The following is a 22,627-nucleotide window of genomic DNA, read 5'->3' as shown; positions in this document are numbered from 1 at the left end:
TCGACTTTTCAGGAGCTTTTTTTTTGGGCATTGCAAAAAGCAGATGAATAAATGGGGTGTGTGTGTGTGTGCTGTACCTGTAGCAGTGTGTGTGAGCAGTGAGCAGGGAGCAGTGAGCCTGTGGTGTGTCACTTAACCTGACCACAGGTCAGTCAGAGCCACTTATGCTTGGGCTTTTTTTCTCCCCCCCTGTCCCGCTGCCAGTTGTGTAGAGCTTTGGAACCCAATACTTCAAAACAGGACCAGTCCGTCACGGCAGGGTCTGACCAAAAAAACAAAAAGACTAAAAGAAAAAAGAAAATACCTGCATTTAAAAAAAAAAAAAAAAAAAAAGCTATTGATCACTAAAAGTGATTCAGCGACGTGTAGTCTATATTTCCTGTATTAAAATTTTGTATTATATTTTCCTAAATGTTCCTAATGAAAAGACAAAAAAGAAGAGTATATCTATATATATATATAGGAGAGAGATGAGAGAGACAGGAGGCCAGGCTTGTCCAGGGGAGTGCTGGGAAACCGCTGGTGTCCCCTAGCTCTCCCGTTGTCATTCTGTGCCTTTGGTGAGCCTTGGTGACTGTTGTCATTTAGCCCCGTCCCGTCCCTTCCCCTCCTCTCCTCTCCCTCCCTCCCTCCATCCCTCCATCCCTACTCAGGTCTTCACCCCCCCCCCCCCCCAAACCAGTCCATCCCCACACCTTCGGGGTGCACATGAACTGGCCTGTCGTAATGCCTTGCCAAACAGTGCTGAGTGATGGGGACGTGGGTTCAAGGGTACATGAAGAACCAACAAAGAATTTTCCCATCATTCCTGTGCCTCCATGGCGACTGTCCCAGCAGGTCCCTCCTCCCGCCCCCCCTGCCCATCGCCTACCCATCGCCCATCGCCATGACGCCTCCCTGCCACCCTGAGCACACTGTTGGCAGCTGTCAGTGTCCCTGGCCTCCATTTGGGACGACGACCACCCTCTCCCCTGCGTAGCATTGCAGGCCTGAAACGTAACTCCCCCCCCCACCCCCCCCCCCCACCTCTCACTCTGTGGTTCTTGTTATTGCAACATTGCTTTGTGTTTGTTGTTAATTTCTTTCTTTTCATATTTGAAAAAACTACAAAAAAAAAAAAATGGCTTGGTGGACACTGGGAGAAGGGCAACAACAAAATCGAATCAAAAATGGCAGCTTGAGGTGTATCCCCTGCCTTCTCCTCGTGGCCCTCCCCGGCCATAGTGTTAATGTGTGCCCCATGGGATCATGGGTACAGGTCCCCTCGGTTACGAGGCACAATACAGCAATATGACCATCTTGTGCTTTCTGTAGAGGTAAGAGGGGGGGTGTGTGGAATGAAATTTGCTTCAATTCTGTGGTGCATTTTGTGACCAACACTTTTGACATTTCAACCTCTCCACTCTCTCATACATTGAGGTAGAGAGCAAAAGAGTGTTTTGTTCTTTTTTTTTGTTTTGTTTCATGAAGAGTTTACATTCATGTTGAGGAAAAAACATGACTGTTGGTAGCAAAAATGTTTTTTTTTTTTTCTTCAGTTTGTTGTTCAAAGAACAACTGAGTGACATGTTAAAAACGATCTAAAAAAAAAATCATAACTCTTGCACAGAACCTCCCGTTTGCAATGTTAAATTGGGACTTAACTGAATGGTATTTGTGGGCCAGATATGAGATTCTGTTTTGCAGCGGGGCGTCATTTTTAAAGGTCACATGTGTCACTTTCAGTATTTGTGATGAGTTAGCTCAAGTGTGATACACTGCACACTTCTGAAAGACCACTGAATGCTAGATTGTGTCCATGACAGTCCTTTCGGGTGATGTGCCTTCGAAAAAAAACTTCATGTAACGAGATTGTAAAATTGTGACAGAGCCACAGCTTGTGTTGTCTCGGACTTGGGGAGAGCTTCGGAAATACTAAGATAGTGAGCTTGCACTCGTCACCGAATGATCACAACTGGAATCACCTAGGCAGTCCGGGTCCGACACATCAGCGATCCAGTCACAATGAAAAGGTGCGAAGACAGGAAATTGATATCAAGAAGAAAAAGGATGATTCCTGTGGTGCTGTGTGATCATCAATCCCCTTTCTTCCAAACCAACAACCAGTCACCAACTGAGCCAGCCAGTGGGGCTTGTCAATCACAACATGTCAGCTCTTGTAAGCGCAGAGAGAGGGTCGCTCAAAAGCCCCTCAGCACTGAAATTCATCACAGTGTGTGTGTTACTTGTGTACGCGTGTGTGTTTTGCATGGTTGGAGAGGCACAAAATGAACAACTGTGACTGTGATCGAGGTTGTCTGTCTGTCTAGAACAGAGAGCTGCCAAGAGACGCAGCCCGGAGGAGAGCCGGGAGTGAGAGAGAAAGAGAGAGAAAGAGAAATAGAGAGAGAGAGAAAGGGAGGGAGGGAGAGGGGGTTGATGCAAGATGGCACTCCAGATGTAGAGCTGAGGCGAGAGGAGGCACACAGGAGGGACGTTCCTGCTGCTCCTCAGGTACTTTACAGATATTATAAGAAAATAAAACACTTAAAAAGATATTCCTGCCAAATAATTTGTCACTTTGATTCATCTGCACCCACTCTTAAGAGTTGTTTTCGAGAGGGTGTCTCGTGTAATTCCATAATAGCTTTACATATAAATGTAGATTTCTATTTTTAGTGGATGTATTCTCTTGTTTACCCCCCACCCCCACCCCCCCACCCAGTCTGTTCTTCCCCACCCCGGCACCGTCGCCAGTGTCAAGATTAGAAACGTTTCCTCCATGGTGGAATCTGGAGTGTCTTTCCTGAACTCTTGCTGTTGTCCTGTGTTGAGTAGAGAGAGAGAGAGAGAGAGAGAGAGAGAGAGAGAGAAAGCGGAGAGCCATGTGTGAGTGTGAAAGCTCTGCTGCAACCCGTGGGACGACTCTACGAGGGCAGGGCAGGGCAGGGATGGAGTTGCTAGAGATTAAAGGGGCAGGGGGAGAGGGGGCAGGAGGAGAGGGGGGCAGGGGAAGAGGGGGCAGGAGGGTTCTTGCTGGGGGACTTGGCATTGTGGTCAGGCACACACTGAGCAGGGAGTGTTCTGTGTCTGAGACGACCTGTGAATATGTTTCCTTTAGAAGATGTGTAAGATGCATACAGAAGATGTGTTATATTATATAAGTTCTTTTTGTGTACACATTAAGTACCTGGTGCTGGCTACATTTTCTAGCACACACTTGAAGGTATTGTGTATCCTTTCATTGTAATATAAGTAAATAAAAATGTTTTATACATATTATGTCATTACTTGTCTCATGGAAACAGAAGTTCAGAATCATATCAAACTCATGCAATCAATGAATATATATATATACATCTTTAATTAATATTAGTAAAATAGGGTAAATGTACAACAAAATGCCTAGTGGACATTTCTAAAATGTAACATAATTTTATAATGCGAATTTGTATTCTACCACAGAATCTGGCAAACATTCCCACAACACATGATATTTTCCCAAACACAGCCAGTAAACACACTAATCTGCTGTGTAGTCTCAGCCCTCTCAACCAACCAGACGCCCCCTGCTGGTCAGTAGTTGCAACGATGTTTTGAAAGAACAACACACACACACACACAGGAGATGTACACTTTGATATTTTACTGACATAAGTGGTTCTGAAAGAAACATTAAGTCAAGTCAATTGCAAAGAGAGAACAAATATGCCAGTTCTTGACAAAATTGGCAAGCATTGAATTTAAGCAATACAATATGCCAGCCCTAGTCCTTGCATAGTACAGACTTTAGATCAAGTCCTCATTCCCAATATTGGTAGTCTCCTTGCTCCAGTGCATGAATCCAAAGCTGCACATTCCAGCTCTTCCAACACAAATGTCTTCAGGCTGGCACAGCACACATGTGTGTAAACAGTTCTAGTCTGTTGTTTTCCAGAAATTGTAGTGATTGTTTTCTCAGTATTGTCTTGTCACAATGTATCAGATTATTATATCCAGCAGTTACCATAATTAACAACATCCTTCATGGATGGCAAATACATCATAAGGCAAAAACAAATCATACACTAAAAAAATAAGACATAATAGTAATATCTAACATATGCCTGTGGTGTGGAATCAAATCTTTACTGATCCACAATTAAATTATTACATACAGCTCTAATATCCTGATATTGACAAAATATTCTATAAAACCCAATGAAATCCATCTACATGGAATGCAGACGTGTGCTTCAAACACACTTCACACACCAACACCCATATTGGACTATTGTCCTTGTGTTTTAAATAAACCCCCTCTAATTTTAATGATGGAAAATATTGTAGTATACTAGAACACTAGTATATGATTCTAGTTATTCATAAGCAACTTCATTTTCTTTCTCAGTGCATTCCTCTACATTAAAATGGTTTGTTGTGCGTCCCTGCGTCTCGTGCCTCCCGTCTCTGAGCGGTAGAGAGGTAAGAAGCAGACGTGTGTCTGCACCACAGTACAGTACCTGAGAGTCAGTGCTACGTCATTTAAAACAAGAGGGAACAAGAAGAGATCAAAAGATTGAGCGAGCGAGCGAGAGATAAATATAGACTGAAAGAGAGAGGGGAGAGAGAGAGAATAGAGAAACAGGCTTGATCCCATTAAGGCTCCGATCAGAGGGAAGGCACACCTGTTTGGTTCTCGCTCTGTGTGTGTGTGTGTGTGTGTGTGTGTGTGTGTGTGTCTGGTGTGTGTGTGTGTGTGTGTGTGTGTGTTGAGTGTGAGTGTGTGTGTGTGTGTGAGTGTGTGTGTGTATGAGAGTGTGTGTGTTTGTGTGTGTGTGAGTGTGTGTAAAAGTGCATACACGTGTGTCCGTACACTACAGGTCAGGTCCCTGTGAGCAGCGCGGCGTGGCCCTATCACACGTACTGGCTGGGTTCATGTGGAGTGGCTGCAGACGCCAGGCTCTTGGCTTTCTCTGTGGCAGCAGACATGGCAGCACCCTTGGCCTTCCCCGACGCGTCCTTCACAGGGTCCCTGAGGAGCCAGTGGGGTGGCGCTCCTGTGAACGAGGGGTCGGTGTGGTCAGGGAGGGGAGGGGGACAAAACAAGGCAGCGTATGAAGACGGGGAGAATCATTCAGTACTTAATTACCCACAATCCTGCCCCACTTGCACTTTAAAAGTCTACATTTTCTTTCATCTTTCTACATCTTTCAGGAAACTTATCCTAAAATAATAGATTGTATTTTCCATCAACCTTGCTAGAATAACATGTCGCTTTTGCCATTAAAACAGTGTCTCTGGAGTTACAACAATTCGATTCTAAAAGCAGAAGAAGAGTTTTTCATCAGTTTTTCTGTATTTACATGTTTGTATCAGCCATTTTAAAATCAGAATGAAACCAATCATTCGCTCCATTCTGAAATTTCATCCAAATGGTTCCATTGATTGTCACAAGAATACTGAGAAATCACATTTCCATCCTGCCTTGAGAAACTACTAGCGATGCAAGTCTGGGTGGACTGGATGACAAAAAGAGCCCTACTGCACCTTTAAAGACCTGGTGGTGACGCCTAGTTAAAGGCCTTTAAAGGCCCGGTCAGACAGCCTGACTACCTTAGTAAATGAGTACGATGAACTTCATGAGGCGACAGACAGCATTGCATATGACCTTTGGGTGCACATGCAGGGGGGTAACTCCAGGCGTCTGGTTTGGCTTTGATTACAGGGGCCTCACACACACACACACACACACACACACACACAGACAGGGGCTGGCATGCTCGCCTCGCCTGTCATCACACACACCCAGAGACGGCGCTGTCTGGGCAGGCCAGGCTTCTGGAGAGAGAGAGACCCCTCCATGAGGAACGGCATGAATATTCATTCATCTCATGAACCTCTGCAGCTCAACTTGGGCCAAAGTGAGCGCTTGGATGCGTTGCACAACAAACATGCAAACTCATCATCCACCATCGGAACAGATGAGCAGTTTGGGCATCGGGAAGGGGGCAGCAACATCACAACGGAACAGAACTGAACCAACTGAACCACACAACCAGGGAAATGTAAAACACAGAATCACATGACTGACGAGTTAGTCGCATCAGTGTGGTGCTGCACTTCACGTGTCCACAATTCAACAGAACAAAAACGTGGGGGGTAAAGGGAGGGTCTGTCACAGGCAACACAGTGGGCAGCGGTCTCCACATAGAGGCCCATAACGTGCCGTACGGGATGGGCAGAGGCATTCGGTGCAGGCTGGGGTCTATTTATGGTAGAGAGGGGGGTTTTGGTGCTGGCCGAGGCTGTGGGGTCAACGTGCTCCACTCCAAGCCCTGCACTCAGACACCAGAACAGACACTTAAGGAGCTCAGGACACAGAGTTCTGGGCAAGGACAGAAGAAGGGGAGGGATGCAGGACACGGACAGAGTACAGGGGGTGGGGGACGAGTGCAAGAGGGGTGGAGGGGGGTGGGGAGGCTCCGTTAAGTGTCCCCAGTTGATCTCTCTCTCTGCCAGGGGGACAGTGCAGGAACGCGGAGTGCTGTGAATGGGACTGTGAGAGGGGGGTCTGTTCAGGCTCAACTTTCAGAAACATGGCACACCACTGGCTGCGCACATCGCTCGAAAACACAAAGACTTGGAGAACAGTTATGAATGACTGCTGCTGCTCTGGGACTTAAAACAGCCAACGCATTTCGTGCGAGTAGAATTACTCACTGAGTATCTAATGTCTGGTCTCTGCACCCCCCCCCAACTCTCTCAACCTCGACCCTCCTTTCCGACACTGACCAGAGCAGCTGGGGGGGTCCTCAGGCGATGTTGTGTTAGCGGAGCCTCAGAGCAGGAGCAGGAGGCGCGAGTGAAAGGGCCCCTCTCTCCTCTCTCCTCTAAGCAGCGAGCGCCCCACACTCATAGGGGTTTCCCTCCCCACCTCGCCTCGTGCATCTGAGGAGCTGCAGGGCATACGAGAGAGAGAGAGAGAGAGAAACCACACCCCCGTCCACTGGATGACAAAAGCAGCATTAAGGATGAGCTGGTTGCCACGGACATGCACAGACTGGGGCGATGATCTGGGGGAACCACATCATCTCCGGACCTCAAAGGCCCATGAGAACAGATTAAACCTTTTCAAAAGGAAACGGAAAAAAAAGAAAAAAAAACTCCTTTGAAGATGGACTGAAATGCATAAATTCATACTAATACTGCTTTTTTAGGACATGAAAGATAGAGAGAGAATCCCAGTACTTGGGGAGGATTTCTCTGGTTTGCATCATCCCAGCAGCTCAGCTGAGCAGACACTTGGTGCAGACAGCAGCTATTCCCAGAGGGAGAAGCCTCTGCCTCTGCCTCTGCCTCTGCCTCTGCCTCTGCCTCTGCCTCTGCCTCTGCCTCTGCCTCAGCCTCAGCCTCTGCCTCAGCCTCAGCCTCTGCCTCAGCCTCTGTCTCTGTCTCTGTCTCTGTCTCTGCCTCAGCCTCTGCCTCAGCCTCTTCCCCTCTGCCTCTGCCTCTGCCCCTCTGCCTCTGCCTCAGCCTCTGCCTCTGCCTCTACCTCTGTATCTGCCTCTGCCTCAGTCCCAGCCTCAGTCCCAGCCTCTGCCTCTGCCTCTGCCTCTGCCTCTGCCTCTGCCTCTGCCTCTGCCTCAGCCTCTGCCTCTGCCTCTGCCTCAGCCTCATGCTCATGCTCATGATGCATGATGTGGGCATCAACACCATTAGCTGGGAAGCATGGGAGTCACATGATCAGCATGGAAGTCACGTGATCAGCATGGAAGTTACATGATCAGCATGGAAGTCACGTGATCAGCATGGGAGTCACGTGATCAGCATGGAAGTCACGTGATCAGCATGGAAGTCACATGATCAGCATGGAAGTCACGTGATCAGCTTGGGAGCCACGTGATCAGCATGCGTGTGTTCAGGGCATGCCACTGCATCATAGAGGACTGAATCATATATCAGAATATAATGTGATACTCTTTGATACATTATGAGACATAATAATCATAATATGCGTGCTATATATCTGTGATACATCATGAGACATAATAATCATAATATATTGATATTGATATACTCAGTGGCGGATCTAGGTAATGGGCTTCTTGCTGGGGGCAAGATTTGGAATGGTGACATCTATGCGACTGGTTTTCAATCGCTCATCTGCACAGTCACGTCAATGATATCAGGTCACTTGGTGGATTAACCTTTGCAAAGCCCTGATTCTAGTTTGGGAGTGAAGAATGCTTGCATCAGAATCATGCACGCATCAGAAGTTTTGTGCAAAATCGTTAAGAATAATATAAAACCAGTCTGCACACCACCAAGACTAATTGGCTCAGTCTCGACTCTTGGTTGACGAGTGTTGGGGAATGTACTGATGCTCAAGTGTCAGATCAGTGGAAGTGATGCACGTCCACACAAATGAACGGTACTGTAATACTCAGTTTCTCATCTATCTGCTTTTCTATTGGCTCATTTGTGTGCTTATTTTGTGTGCTTATTTGTTGTTTGTGTGTTATTTGTTAGCACAAGGGTAATAAACATAATTCTTTTTTTTATTTGTTTAAATATACTAGAATTTGTTCCTGGGAACCGGGGTCACCCAAGGGTCGCCACTCAAGCTAGAACTGCCACTGTTTATACGGAAAGGATTACTTTCAGCCATCCCAGCCCTAATACACATGAATTAAGTCATTGTCCAGGTGAAGAAGTGTCATTTTACAAGCGTTGACCAACACGGCCTCCAAAACCACAGGGGGAGACAATGGAAAGGTCATTGTGATGGTCAATGTGACGGCTCAAGCCATGCATGCAATGGAGGTGGTGTCAGTTCACTTAGGTGACTTTAGTCCATCTGTTTTGCTAAATGTACTTTCTGCTTATTTCCACTGAGGCACGAACACAGTGTTACCAAGGACATGGTACACCTATGAGGAGTTCATCACAAAACATGTTCTGGATGGGAACTAGGCACTAGAACAAACTAATCGAGGGGTTCTATCTACTACAGCAACTCAAAAATAGCAGCTATTGTGCACCCACAATACCCGCAGTACAGTGCACCCACAATAAGGTCTGGGACAATTCTAAAACTGCAGCTACTGGAAGAGTTCTAGAGCATTCTACCTTAGCTACAAAAGGCTCCGGAATGAATTATGGCCAGAATAGTGTCATACATGAGTACTTACCACCACTGTGAGCCTAAAGTTGAGTCCTATACTTTACCATACGTATGCAAGAGACCAAATGACACACAGATAGTGATAAGCAACACATCTCTAGACCACTCCTAACAGCCATGCTAATACAAGTCTTCCAAGGCCGGTCACATGACGGACACTACAGACTACCATTTTATCAGTGTCTATGTGGCACACAGGCAAAGAGTCATCAGGCAGAGATTCATGGTCTCAGTGACAATGCAGCATCTTCCAAAGGAGTGCAGCTGTCTCTGTTCTGACTTTCTCATCAGAGCAGATGTGTGCAGGGCATATAAATTCAGCCACCAAAAAGGGAAATAGGCACATTGGCTTTAAAACCTCAGAGATATTTTTATTCCGCTGTCTGGTTCTTGTTTAACAACTTTACAGCACACCACAATCATAGAGACCTTGACTACAGCTCAGAGTTACCAACCGACTGGCCATGATGAGCTAATTCAACACTAATGGCTGTTATTGTTACCAGTGGATTTTCAATGAGTGTGAGATGAGTGAAGATATGATGCCTACCCAGCACCTAAACCATCCCACAACCTTGCCTACACGTTGCTATGGTTCAAAGGTAATGAGGACAGATGCCAGTGTGAGTGTGGTGGACATACCATGCTGGTTGGCCAACACATGTTCCAACCCCTTCATGGCCTTCACCTGGTTACTCTTGAAGCGGGCCAGCCCAAACTCCTGTGGAACGACAACATTGGGATGCACAGGAAAAGAGGTATGAGAAATAACAGCGTGGAAAATATGTTTCAGACACAGACACAGACACACACACACAGACACACACAGACACACACAGACACACACAGACACACACAGACACACACAAAATCAGCCTTAATATAGACAGCTCTTCCTTCACCCCTTCTTAGCTCTTGACTTTCCCTCCTCCCTCCATCGCTCCCGGGCATTCAAGGCAGCCATACAGCACTAATCCAGAGTCTGTGTCTCTTCCCCTCTCCTGCTGAAGATTTACATCTCCAACTCTTGGCATTCAGACACAAGCTCTCTTCCACCTGGCTCTGGCTGAGCTCAAACCTGACCCATAAACCACTCTATTCTCCTCCATAGACCTGGTCAACATTTGAAACAAATTTAAATATATAAACATTATAGGAAGAAAAGTGCCTGCAACATCCAAAAGGGAGGAGATATTTGGCCACAGTGATGACATTATCCAGGCGGGTGTCAAAACCTTTGATGATGGAATGCTAATAGGTTTACCAGGAGGACGTATCCAGGGCCATTTCATACCGGGCCAAACGGCACTGAGCACTCACTGGAACACAGACTGAGCACTAACAAGCAGGCGATTTGTACAACACACACACACACACACACACACACATACACACAGCACTCAGAGCACAGACTGAGCACTAACAAGCAGGCCAGTGGTACAACACACACACACACACACACACACACACACACACACACACACACACACACACACACACACACACACACACACACACACACACACACACACACACACACACACACACACACACACACACACACACACACACACACACACAGCACACAAGCAATGGTGTGTTGTGCGTCGTGTGCAGGGTGCGGTACCTGAATGGGTCTGGAGAAGCCGTAGATGCCAGAGGAGATCCAAGCCTCTCGCTTGATCTCCGTGCAGAGCGGCCATTCCTCAGACTGCTGGAACACGCAGCGCTCCCGCACCGTCTGCACACAAGAGGGGCGTTAGAACCAGGACTTCGAACGGGAATAAAACAAGCAGAGGCTTTAGAACCAGGACTTCAAACGGGAATGAAACAAGAGGGGCGTTAGAACCAGGACTTCAAACGGGAATGAAACAAGCAGGGCGTTAGAACCAGGACTTCAAACGGGAATGAAACAAGCAGGCGCTTTAGAACCAGGACTTCAAACGTGAATGCATCTTGGAGTGAAACTGAGACATGCCACAGAAGCATAATATATCGCCTGTGGTAGAGGCATTCCTAATCTAGTGACCAAACTTGTCTAACGGTGACCTGAGGGGTAGACCGACTTCTCCTGTCCACCGACATATCTGACAGTCTGAATGAGAGAGTGGCCCAGGTCCGACAGAACCAGAAGAGCTTCTCTTGACTGATGAGTCGTAGCCAAGCCGCTAATGATGACTGTCTGGATGCAGTGTGCGCTCTTCACTGCTCGGGTGGAACAGGGGCACACATGCTGCTTATAGACAGCAAATCCTCTGTAACCACACCACTCTTGCACTTCTGGTTTTAAAAAGATTCAGCTCCACCATGCATGGCTGATATGCAGGGCAGCTGACAGGACTTGTTCAACCATTTAGAAACTTCTCAGTGGAGATTTCATGAATGTGAAAAAGGTGATATATGACTTATGACCATAGCATTTGGTGTGGTTTGGTTTCAGAATGCAATACGTGGTAAAATAACCAACGAAAACAAGGTAAGTATATACATAAAATAAATAAACAAATAAATTAGAGCATCAGCACCAGAAACCATTTTCCTACTTGGCCCGATAGTCTAAATCCTTAAGTTGGCCAACATTTTTGCATGCTGAGTAGCATAATTCTGCAGCTGTCTAGAGAGAAAAAAACGAAAAAAAACATAAAAACCTTCCAATTTATATACAATGGAAAACTTTGTGGTTTCCAAAATCTCCCAAATCAAGACATTTTCCTAAAACAGAGAAGTCTTTGTGGTTTGTGCCTGGATGCTGTTGCTAACCAACACAAACAGGCCTGGTGGTAAACAGAGCTGGAGTGTGAGAGTGGATGAGGACACACACACACACACACACACACACACACACACACACACACACACACAAAAACACACACACACACACACACACACACACACACACACACACACACACACACACACACACACACACACACACACACACACACACACAAAAACACACACACACACACACACACACACACACACACACACACACACACACGAAAGGCCTGCCGGGGGAAGGTGCCCTCTGACTCGTGATGTGGGTCACTGAGGGACAGCCACTCCAGAACAGCCACCAACCAACAAACACATTTACCCCAAGAAAAACTAAATCAAATTTAAAAAGGCTGAAAACACAAAAGTTCAGTCAGTCATAGGTTGCACGAGAACACTGTTAGAACACTTAGTTCTGCTTTGGACGTACATGGGGTCGGTATGAAATTGAGAAAGCAGAAATGAGCTATCTTAAGAACTTAGAAGTACTCCAGAAACTGCTTTGCAAAGATTGTCTGCAGAGTCTGTTTATGTGAGAGTGTGAGGAATTGTAAACTGGTGGTTCAAATTTAGATGAGCATGCATTAAAACCAGTGTGTGTGTGTCACTTTTTGTTTCACTGCTAAAACCTAATAGTGCTTATAGTGCTATTGCAAGTCATAATTCTTTCTTTATGTAGGCTTGTGCAGGCCTTTACTGCGGTGTAAAGCCAACTAAAAACTAGCATATCTAAAAATGTCTGTTGTTGTTTGCATGCAGGGTACAGCTAACAAGTAAATTAAGGTTGTAGAAAACCATGACATATGCAAACAGTAGCCAACAGTGCTGGTCCGTGAATACCTTAGGACATAACCCCTAGCACCTATGGGTTTAAGCCTCATCGTTAGCATGCCCGCCTCCCATGCCCGAGGTTGCGGGTTCGAATCAGGAGCAGGTCTGTGCTTGTCCACACAAGGCAGGTTACACAAGTAGCAAATCTGCTGATAAAAGTGCACTATCTATGTATCTATGCATTTTATGGATTTGTTTTTCTGATGGTAACTGCAATGTAAACTGTATAACAGAATGTGAACATCAAGTCCCTTACACAAAACCAATCTGTTGATGGCATACACCCCAACCTCCACTCACTCACTCACTCACTCACTCACTCACTCACTCACTCACTCACTCACTCACTCAAAATGCCTACCATCAGTGTTGTGTGGTTGAGGTTCCAAGTGTACGTGGTGAAGCTCTTGTTCACTGGGTCGACTACTGAGTCCTCCAGGATATAAACACACCGTGATAGGTTGGTGGGGAAGATGTTCTCTGCCCACCGCGGGAGCCGATTGGTCTTGGTGAGGAGACGGCGAGTGCGGAGCTGATGATCGGCAGTCACCTCCCGGAACACAACGTCCTCCGTGAGGACATGAGTGCTGAGGGTCGAACAGAGGTACAGACGCACAATCACAAATATGCACCATATACTTTGATCGTTAAGATATGATTTTGCTCTGTCCCCAAAAATGAGCATAATATATGTTTCAATGAATGTGTGAGTGTTTAAAATGAGTTACGCAATAACTAAGCTTACAAGCGGAAGGGCAATTCAATTCAATTACATTTTTACACGATTTTGAAAACAATTAGCATATAAGACCAATCATTCCATCACCCTAAGAAAACAGAATTCCATTAAAGTAAAGTCTAGACCTTTTAATTATCACAATCAAGTGTTATAAACAGTATATCAAACTTGATCTCTCCTCGCATTCATACATGAAGGTTTTTTCGATTTATTTTCACACAGTCATACAATCTCTGTATTTATTATGCATACAGCCTAGGGGGTGTGTATGGGTACAACGGCGGCGACAGTGGTACAAGAGGTAGAAAAGTCGTTTAGTAATCGAAGGTTTCTAGTTCAATTCCTTGTCGAAGTGTCCTTGAGCAAGACACTGAACCCCTAATTGCTCCTGATGTGCAGTGCGCCATCAGTGTAAATGTAAAATGTGTATACATCATTGTCGTTTAGGATAAAAGCGTCTGCTAAATGACTAAATGTAAAAATGTAAATGTGTAATAAACAAGTTCCTGAGAACAACAGAACTACACTGTAATATGGTAACTCACCTGAATGGATTGGGGTACCTCTGCCAAAATGCAGAGGTAACATGGTCCCATGTACTTTTGATGTCTGTCTCATTAAAAAAATATTTCACCATTATCCCAACACTCAAGGGGTTGTTTTGAATGTCTGTGGTCCACTTGTCCTATTCGTAGGTGGTGAGCTTGTACCATAACGCCTGTGGGAGAGAACACCGTTTGAAGGCCTCAGTTACTATGCTACCACAACAGAATTTAGCCTGATTATTTTGTTTGTTTGAAGACAAAAGAATGAAAGGGGCAATATGCTTCAATTGCCTCATTATTTATATTAGGATACAGTTTGCTAAACATTTAATGACAAACCTGTCTAAACTCCAAAAAAGAGAGACATAGTTATAGGTCAAATGCGGACTTCTAAAAACAGGAATAGCTACTGGTGTACTGATTCTGCTGTCAATCTCCCCCTGATCCAATGGAACGATTAAAGCCTTGTGATGTCTAGCTAGCTCCATCACAAAACTTCCAATTAAACATTATATCTAGATAAGACGTTTTGGTACACCCTGGCGCAATTGGCTATAAAAACTTCCCAACACGAATATTCATAGTTTGCCAATTACATAACTGTCTTCAACCTCATCCCTCTTGTGACTTTAGGTTATACAATCACATACATTTCACCTTGACATGTGTAGCTAGCTTCATGAACTAGTCATGTTGACGTTGACATGTCTGCCGTTGTTTGTATGATAACTTCTGACAAGCTCATTGGAAATGTCATATTCTAATGTTCGTCGGTCTTTACAGTACGACATTATATCCTTCAACATTTACAAAATATTGAATGAATGCGAATAGCTATTACAACTTTACTAACTATTCATGCCCGCTCATAACGAGCTAGTTAAGATTAGCTAATAAGAAACCTTGAAGCCAGAAGTTAGCTTGTAGCTAGTGTTCACTGGTTTATCATCATGCATTACATAACAATACACAGTAACGTTACATAATAATGTTACAACTTACCAAATCCATGTGGTCATAACCCATGTTTCGCCAATATTTAACTGTTATCTAGTATTCGTCATTTGTTGTTGGGTAGTTAGCTACATCTGCTGTAGCTGGCTAAACGATATACTGGTTTATCGGTGGCGTACCTCATTGGAGAGATTGTTCAATGGTTTACGGTGGGGAGGAGTTCGACGCTAAGTGTTCATTGGCTGCAAAGATGTGTTTGTAGACTGATGGACTAAACGCAGACCACAGCATTTCTATACTGAACCTCGTCTACCATCTTGTGGAATTTCACTAGTGTCTGTGAAAACTCGGTGGTGTATGTTATAACTTGAATTCCATAATCATCATGCAGTTCGAAAGCAGGCTACAGGTCTGTTTTCCAATATCTCAAAGTTTAGAAGCCTAATCTTACTATCCAGTGGCTCCCATACTTTTATGGCAGGTCCCCCCTTTGACAATTGGCATTGGTGCTGTTTAACATGTTCAGTTTCATTACAATCAGTCAATCATCAATCAGTTAAACTTCAATATTTGATCATTTGAATTTCTTTTTATAATTTTATTTGAGGATTTTAAAACATTTGTTAACTTCTCACTATAGGTCATCAGTCCTTACAATGTTGGTATAAGGCGCATGTCCATTGCATACATACCGCCCCATATTTTGGGAACCACTGATAACTAACTACAAACTCATCCCCAGTATATGTAACCAACTGTCTGTGTCATGTGTCAGTGTTCTGTGAGCAGATGTCAGTGTAATGTAAACAAACAAATTTGCAAGAAAGGGACATAAACAGCCTAGAACACATTTGGAAGAGAATGGTATACTCATAAATAAATGTTTTTCATAATTCATTCATTCTCATGACAGGCAGAGTGCACAAAGTTAATCGACACACTAAAATGCACATCGGTCAAGTTTTCTACAAGTTTAATAATAATAATAATAATAATAATAATAATAATTAATTTTATTTTTAACACACTTTTCATTCCAAAGAGTGCCTACATATTAGAAATGAACTATAATTATACAATAAAATAAAAAATAAATTAAGTTTAGTAGCCTATGAACATTTTATAATGGCTCAATGATTGTATTAGATTCAACAGGGCCCAAAACATGCAGGGTTTTTATACTGGCCAGCAGTCTGCCCAATTTCTATTGGTTACATCTTTAGTGAATTTCCAAACCTGGGCTTGACATAAACTGTGACCCAACACGCAATACAAACTACGATGTCCTCTATTCTACACTGGCAACAAGACCAGACTACAACAAAAACAAAAAAAAAGGTTCGGTTCTGTACTTATTCCTAGAGCAAGTTAATCAGACCACAGTCTCATAGTCCCATCTGCAGTCTCTGGGTTGTATGAAAGACCAATAAGGCAGGAGTGTAGGAGGATCTCTGTCCATTTTGTAGCAAGGCTCAGTAGTACTGAAGGGCAGATGTGGCGTTCCAGTGTGGACCATATTCTCCATTGGGGAATGCACCTTATCAAACATGCAGTAAGAAGAGACACATGCTGTGGCAACAAAGGCACTAGAAGAGTGGTATGGTCTTATGTAGAGGAGCACATCGTCCTTCTCAGCTTTACATGGTAGCCAGATGGACTCCCCTGTAGTTGTGGAAGAGGACGAGTCTTCACCAGCCTGAAACTCTCCACATTTTCTTTCCAGTGATGGTTCTTTAGGGGTTTTTGTGGACTGGTTTTGCCTCGTTTGATGCTTCTTCTTCCTCTTTTTACGGGGCCACTGTGCTGGACATTCCGTACAGCCGTTGGTTTTGCTGGCCAGGACGATGGCTGCCACACCAGGGACGCAGATGGCAGGTCCAATGGCAATGAGGGGAACATTGCCGAGACTTTCACCCTTCAAGCCTGAAACTGTAAACATGAAGCCGAAGAAAAGAAAGATGCTGCACAGGGCTATCACAATACCTGTGCATGGTTTAATGCCCTCCACTTTTGTCATCGGGGGGATATTCTTATGGACCCCCTTCTAAAGAAATTTCTGCATCTGATATTTATCAAAAGCCCCAATACATTCTCCACAGAACCAAACAGAAGAACCAGAAGTAAGAGCGTGAGTAATAATAGTTCACCTAAGATCTGGTATCTGCAATAGCCTATATTTGAATCTAAGATGTGTTATAGTCTCCATTAATCGTTTGCTATACCACAGGAATGGTTGTGGTAATCCCAGTTTTTGTCTAAAGGCGACGGCTGCTTTTATAGTGACAGATCCACATCCTGGAATATCCACACTCAGAAACATGAGAAGCTAAGAGGGAAGCAGGGAGGCATGCAGAGGCTTTCCTGGGAGTGCGCATGCTGTCACCGACTAAGTGTATGCACTGACTTTCACTTGCCAAAAAATGTGCATTGCAAATATACATCAGATATACTGTATACTTTCAATACAAACTTAAAATTTGAAACTTCAAAATGACATGCCCAAATGTCTAACTCAAATGTGCAAATCCTCCATTAACAACAAATAGTGTATTGGCTCTTAAAAATCCATTTTAATACATTTTTGCCTGTGTAAGTTGTACTCTGCCTAAAATAGTTCATTCATGCTTTACTGAAATTGACATTGGACACCCCATCCATCAGACTGGGTGTGGAGTCTTTGAGTCTCTGGCATAATGTAACAGATCTAAAACACTTCCGTCCATGCCGCCGGAGAGAAGACACCTCGTGCCTTACCCAAACTGCCGACAAATATAGAGAGGACGAGCATCTCGTTGGACCGACCAGGGCCAAGGCAATGGTGATCCCCTTAAGATCCTAATTAAAGCCTTTGAAGAATTAAATATGGACTCTTGAATTGCAGGATTGGCCAGTGGTACCAGCTATATTATTTCAGGTATTATTTACAGTGAACCTCTGGCTGACCTTGTGTGGCAGGAGACCATATCCTCAAAACTGCTACTGGCAGAAAAGGTGCTCCGTTCTCCTTAGATTATTCTTGCACACACGCATCCATGAACGCAAAGTAATTTCCTATGATACTGGATACCCACATAGTTTCAGAAACAGCCCCTTGCTGTAAATCAGACATAAGTGTCACTGTGTGTTTATTTGCATGAGTTGAATCAGTTTGTTTCTGCAAACAGATGAACGTTGGCACATCATTGAATCGTGATTGTCACTTCTTCTGTAGGAATAGGAAACAAGATTGGATATTGATGAGACCGTGTTAATATTTAATTTTAAGATGTTCTATACAAAATTTAGTTGTATGTTATTTGTGCTCCTAATAGCCAGATACACTGAGAAAAAATAGCCTAACTTGTTTAGAACTGCGCAAGTAAAGTATAAATAGTTACCTCCCTATATATTTACTATGACAGCAAGACATTTTGTACTTTGTCAACAACAACAACAAAAAACAGTTAGACCTAATTTGGAAATTGACATGGTATAACATGGCATGGCATGGCACGGCATTTTTACACCCAGAGCCTTCCATTTCGCTGAGGCTATTGTCTTCCAATCCAATAGGCGTCACTCTAGCAAACTCAGGAAGTTGTAATGAATTTGTTTACTTCAACAGTACACTCTTTCCGCTGTACGAGTTAGCTCCTGCAGTTTATGTCCTTAGATGTCATTGTGGTAAGGTTGACTGGTTTGATTTTAAATTTAGGTTATTTACTGACTTAATCATGGTTGGTTACACGGCGGACGAGAAACTCCGCGTTGAGCAACTGACCAAACTAAGAAGGCAATGGCTGAAGGACCAGGAGCTTAGTCCAAGGGAACCTGTCGTTCAACCCAAACCACCCGGCGCCATCCAGAAATTCTGGTCAGGTTTTTTGGAGCCTAAGACCTTGTGGAGACTCTATGTAAGTATAATTTCTCACACGACAGGTATAGGTGAAACTAAAACTGTTCAATGCTGCTTGGGAACAACAAGACCGTAGTAGTTGTCTAGTTGAAAAGGGAAGCTAACTGGTAAAAAAAACATAGCTAGCTAGCTAAAGTAACATTAGAGACGTCAGAGGCAAGTTAGCTAGCTCACGTCAGCGTCAACCTCAGGTTTTATATTGATGGTTAACTTAGTTTTGCCATGTCTGTCATAACATATAGCGTCTGTTAGATGATTTACCCAAGTCTGCTAAATGACTAAACTATATTCAATGTCTTGGTTAACTAACCTTAATGTTGTGATTAATGTTCATTTTTTTTGTCAGACTTTCAAAGCGTATAACGCTGGTGTTTTCGCCGTCACACGAGTGCTGATCCCTGCTTGGCTTGTGCACTACTATGTCAAGTACCACGTTGCTGTAAGTAATTTAAGGATGATATATTTGTTTTGATTAGCTAATATATTCGCAATCTGATTGTGCAGCTTGTTGTACACTAAGTAGAGGAAAATATAATGAAAATATAAAATGTACCGTTAGATGAAGTTGAGATGTGGATATTCATCCATCTAATATTCATTTGGCTGCATATGGCTGCATCTTACGAAACTTATGGTGTCAGAAAATGCATTATGTCTTTAATGCTGTTTTGTTTCATGTCTTTTCAGACACTGCCATATGGTATTGTTGCTTTAAAGCCCAGACTGTTTCCAGTAAGTACTCTGTTTGAGATGTTATCATCTTGCATTACAATAATTTGATAGTGTGAAGATAGCAAGCATTGATTTCTTCATTTTGAAATAACCATACAGAGTTAAATGAATGAGCCATAGAAACCTGTGATTGCGTCCTTAGTTATAGCTTTATGATATTTATTCCACCTGTTCTTTTGGTGCCGCTTCAGCTCCTAGGGCTTTTGACATATTGACACCGCAACTCTGACAACTCCATCCTGATCACGTGTAGTGCTCTTGTCAAATATGGTTCTAGTGCCCCCTTGTTTTTCATCCCCTTTTTTCCCCCATTGAAATGAATGGGCCTTGCATAGTATCATTTTGTTTACATTTACATTTAGTCATTTAGCAGACGCTTTTATCCAAAGCGACATTTAAAATGTGTACACTGATGGCACACTGCACATCAGGAGCAATAAGGGGTTCAGTGTCTTGCTCAGGGACGCTTCGACAGGTATTCGAACCAGCAACCTTCTGATTTAGTATACCTCTGACTATTATTAAGTTTATATTTCAAGTCATTTCCAAGACCCTCAGTTGGACAAGTATACAGTTATTGCCCTCCACTGTGATGGACATCTTCCCCACAATTCATTTGGATTGCCTCTTTTGATGTAAAACTATGTCTGTGAGGGTGGCTTAATTTCAGTTTCAGTTTGTTTATTTGTTGAAGAGGGACAGTGTACATTAATAAACATTCAAATGTAAATGTACCCAATTGTAGCCAAAAGGCTAGTTTCCATTGGCAGTCCCCCTGCCAGAGTGTTAATGCAGAGGAGTTACACATGGTTAACATTCTGTGTCTATATACAGGGACTAATTCCTTAGCGATCATAACCTCACTTTTAATCTGTCTGTTTGGTGTTTTTTGCCCCATTTTAGGGTGACACCATCTTGGAGACTGGAGAAGTTGTTCCTTCCCTTCCTGAAGCTGAGCACCATGGACATCACTGAAAAACAGCTGCTGTGATCAAAACCTTGATTTGTCTTCATTGTGCAAATTTAATGTATATATATATATCAGTAAATATATTCTAGTGAATATTCCTGTGCATTGGTAGTCTCAGTTATTTTCTTTATGCAAAAATGTTCCATTCCTTGCCAGTTCTCTCTAATGCACTGTTTGGCAAACTGTGATGGAGCCAGCAGAATAGATCTCTTGATCCACTGTCCATTATTCCTGAAGGGTTGTCACCTATTTTTTTTTTAATCAAATAGTGTGTTGCGCTACATGGTACCAGTGGTGCAGATAGGATTTTTGAACTGGGGGGGACGCTACATTTTTTTAAAACGTTATTTACTGATGATTGTCACCTTACGTAGGGAGAGTGTTGGGGACAGATCAGGGTCACTATGAATCTGGGGGGGGGGGGGGGGGGACATGTCCCCCCGTCCCCAGTGCTATCTGCGCCCCTGCATGGTACCCATCATTTTCTGTGAGCATCATGGCTTTTTAAGAGGAAAGAAGAGCCCTCCTTTCTAACACTGAAGCTCCTCCAGAAACAGAAAGCTGCTTTTGAGAATCTTTTCTGTTAAACTCTTTTGAAATATTTTCAGTAAGTAGTACTATTCTGAAGAAGCTCTCATATTGACCTAGGAAATCTAGGCTAGCCATGTATCTATCCTCATCTTCACATCAAAAATGTTCAAGATGCTAAGTCTTTAAACTTATTTTTGTTTTGTTCAAATGCAGTAGTCTATCAGATATCAGCTTTTAGGAGCACACAGACAGCCCTCGTCTGGCATTGGTACTAACAATGAATATCTCAATACTTGTCCTGTTCCTTTGTACGGTAACACATATATTTGAAAACCTGTATTGTGTAGGCATATATGAAGCCATAACGTGTTCTACATATCTGAGATTGTCATTTAGTTTAGAATAGGACACTTAGTCAGCAGTAACAGGCATCACTCTTTGTGAGTACACATGACCTCAGGGAGAAATGTGGAGACGTAACTTACCAACTCCTTTTCATTTATGAAATCTTTCATCTTTCATCTTTGTTGCCTTCTACTAAATGGTTTGCAGCTAGTTTAAATTCCTTTTAAGAATTTCACCAGATGGTTTTCTCTGAGGGCTCCAATACCACCTGAGCAGCAACACTGCAAGAATGGGCTACTTTTGAGCTAGGTTTTTTTTTTTTATAGGAAAATACCAAGATTTTTGGTATCTTCAAATTTGTGTTGATGATATATGGTCATGCGGAGGAGAGAACTATGCCTGGCGTTCCCACTACTAGCCCAAGGCATGCACTAACAAATCACCAAAAGACGCCAGTTAGATGTTCGTGGTACTTGCAAGGTTAGACTACAACTTCATAATGCTGCTTTAAGTTCAATATATGGTTTACCATACCAATGCCACAGTTTTAAATCCATTGGAATATGACTTTTTTTCTGTCAGAAGCTTTATAATAAAATAAAAATTCGTAGGCTATACATTAATATAATTAATTTCCGTTTGATTAATTATTACCAAACAGTTATGAGTTATCCCACGCTATTTGGGACTTTCGCCGAAATTCGACCTATAAGGTATACGACCTTTATTATGAAATAATTTCTTGTCGCACCGGAATGATTCCTATGCACAAGGCCAGCTTCCGCTTCTGTCTATTTCATCGGTCTCTGAGTAAATTGGAAATAATATTGCTCTATGCCATCTAATTTGTTACTTTGCGATTAGTTGAGGGTAGTAGGAGCTATGTTTTTTTGTTTTGTGTCTGTAGTAGTTGGCACATTACCGCGGATTAACTTTTACGTTAAACGAGGTATCATATAACGTTAGCTTTGTAGCACTGGCTGCTCAACTGGCAGCTTTAGTCGAAGGCTTGCTAGCTAGCCAAGCTGCATGGTTCCTTAGGTGGGTAACAAGCTAAGATAGCTCTACTCTGAGTTGTGTTTCTAACCACGAAGACATTTTGCGGTCCCTCAACCCTTTGTGTATTATATATGGTCAGGCTTAAACATGGAGTGCTCACTGTCGT

At 43.4% G+C, this 22,627-nt stretch overlaps 4 protein-coding genes across 4 annotated transcripts in view; 2 read left to right on the top strand and 2 right to left on the bottom strand.

Annotated features, from left to right (window-relative positions):
* Positions 1-2,894, top strand: part of mxd4 (MAX dimerization protein 4) — a 42,939-nt gene extending 40,045 nt beyond the window's left edge. Inside the window, exon 6 of the mRNA XM_080858972.1 lies at positions 1-2,894. This exon is cut by the window's left edge and continues 1,593 nt beyond it. The gene's annotated coding sequence lies outside the window, so the exon portion shown is untranslated.
* A 716-nt stretch (positions 2,895-3,610) lies between these two features.
* prelid1b (PRELI domain containing 1b) lies at positions 3,611-15,147 on the bottom strand. The gene is made up of 6 exons (XM_080859032.1): positions 15,038-15,147; positions 14,036-14,208; positions 13,113-13,338; positions 10,773-10,886; positions 9,788-9,866; positions 3,611-5,018 (listed from the first exon to the last, which is right to left on the bottom strand). The coding sequence occupies exons 2-6, from the start codon at positions 14,125-14,127 to the stop codon at positions 4,876-4,878; spliced, it is 654 nt and encodes a 217-aa protein (XP_080715158.1). The 5' UTR covers positions 14,128-14,208; positions 15,038-15,147; the 3' UTR covers positions 3,611-4,875.
* A 798-nt stretch (positions 15,148-15,945) lies between these two features.
* LOC308382003 (uncharacterized protein) lies at positions 15,946-17,256 on the bottom strand. Its single transcript, XM_080859683.1, has one exon. The coding sequence runs from the start codon at positions 17,004-17,006 to the stop codon at positions 16,362-16,364; it is 645 nt and encodes a 214-aa protein (XP_080715809.1). The 5' UTR covers positions 17,007-17,256; the 3' UTR covers positions 15,946-16,361.
* Positions 17,257-18,565: 1,309 nt separating this feature from the next.
* Positions 18,566-20,681, top strand: ndufb6 (NADH:ubiquinone oxidoreductase subunit B). The gene is made up of 4 exons (XM_080858898.1): positions 18,566-18,882; positions 19,231-19,323; positions 19,572-19,616; positions 20,520-20,681. The coding sequence occupies exons 1-4, from the start codon at positions 18,703-18,705 to the stop codon at positions 20,589-20,591; spliced, it is 390 nt and encodes a 129-aa protein (XP_080715024.1). The 5' UTR covers positions 18,566-18,702; the 3' UTR covers positions 20,592-20,681.
* Positions 20,682-22,627: the final 1,946 nt, after the last annotated feature.

This window comes from Sprattus sprattus (assembly GCF_963457725.1).
Source record: "Sprattus sprattus genome assembly, chromosome: 20".
NCBI classification, from domain to species: Eukaryota; Metazoa; Chordata; class Actinopteri; order Clupeiformes; family Clupeidae; genus Sprattus; species Sprattus sprattus.
This window is presented reverse-complemented; position numbering and strand designations above follow the sequence as displayed.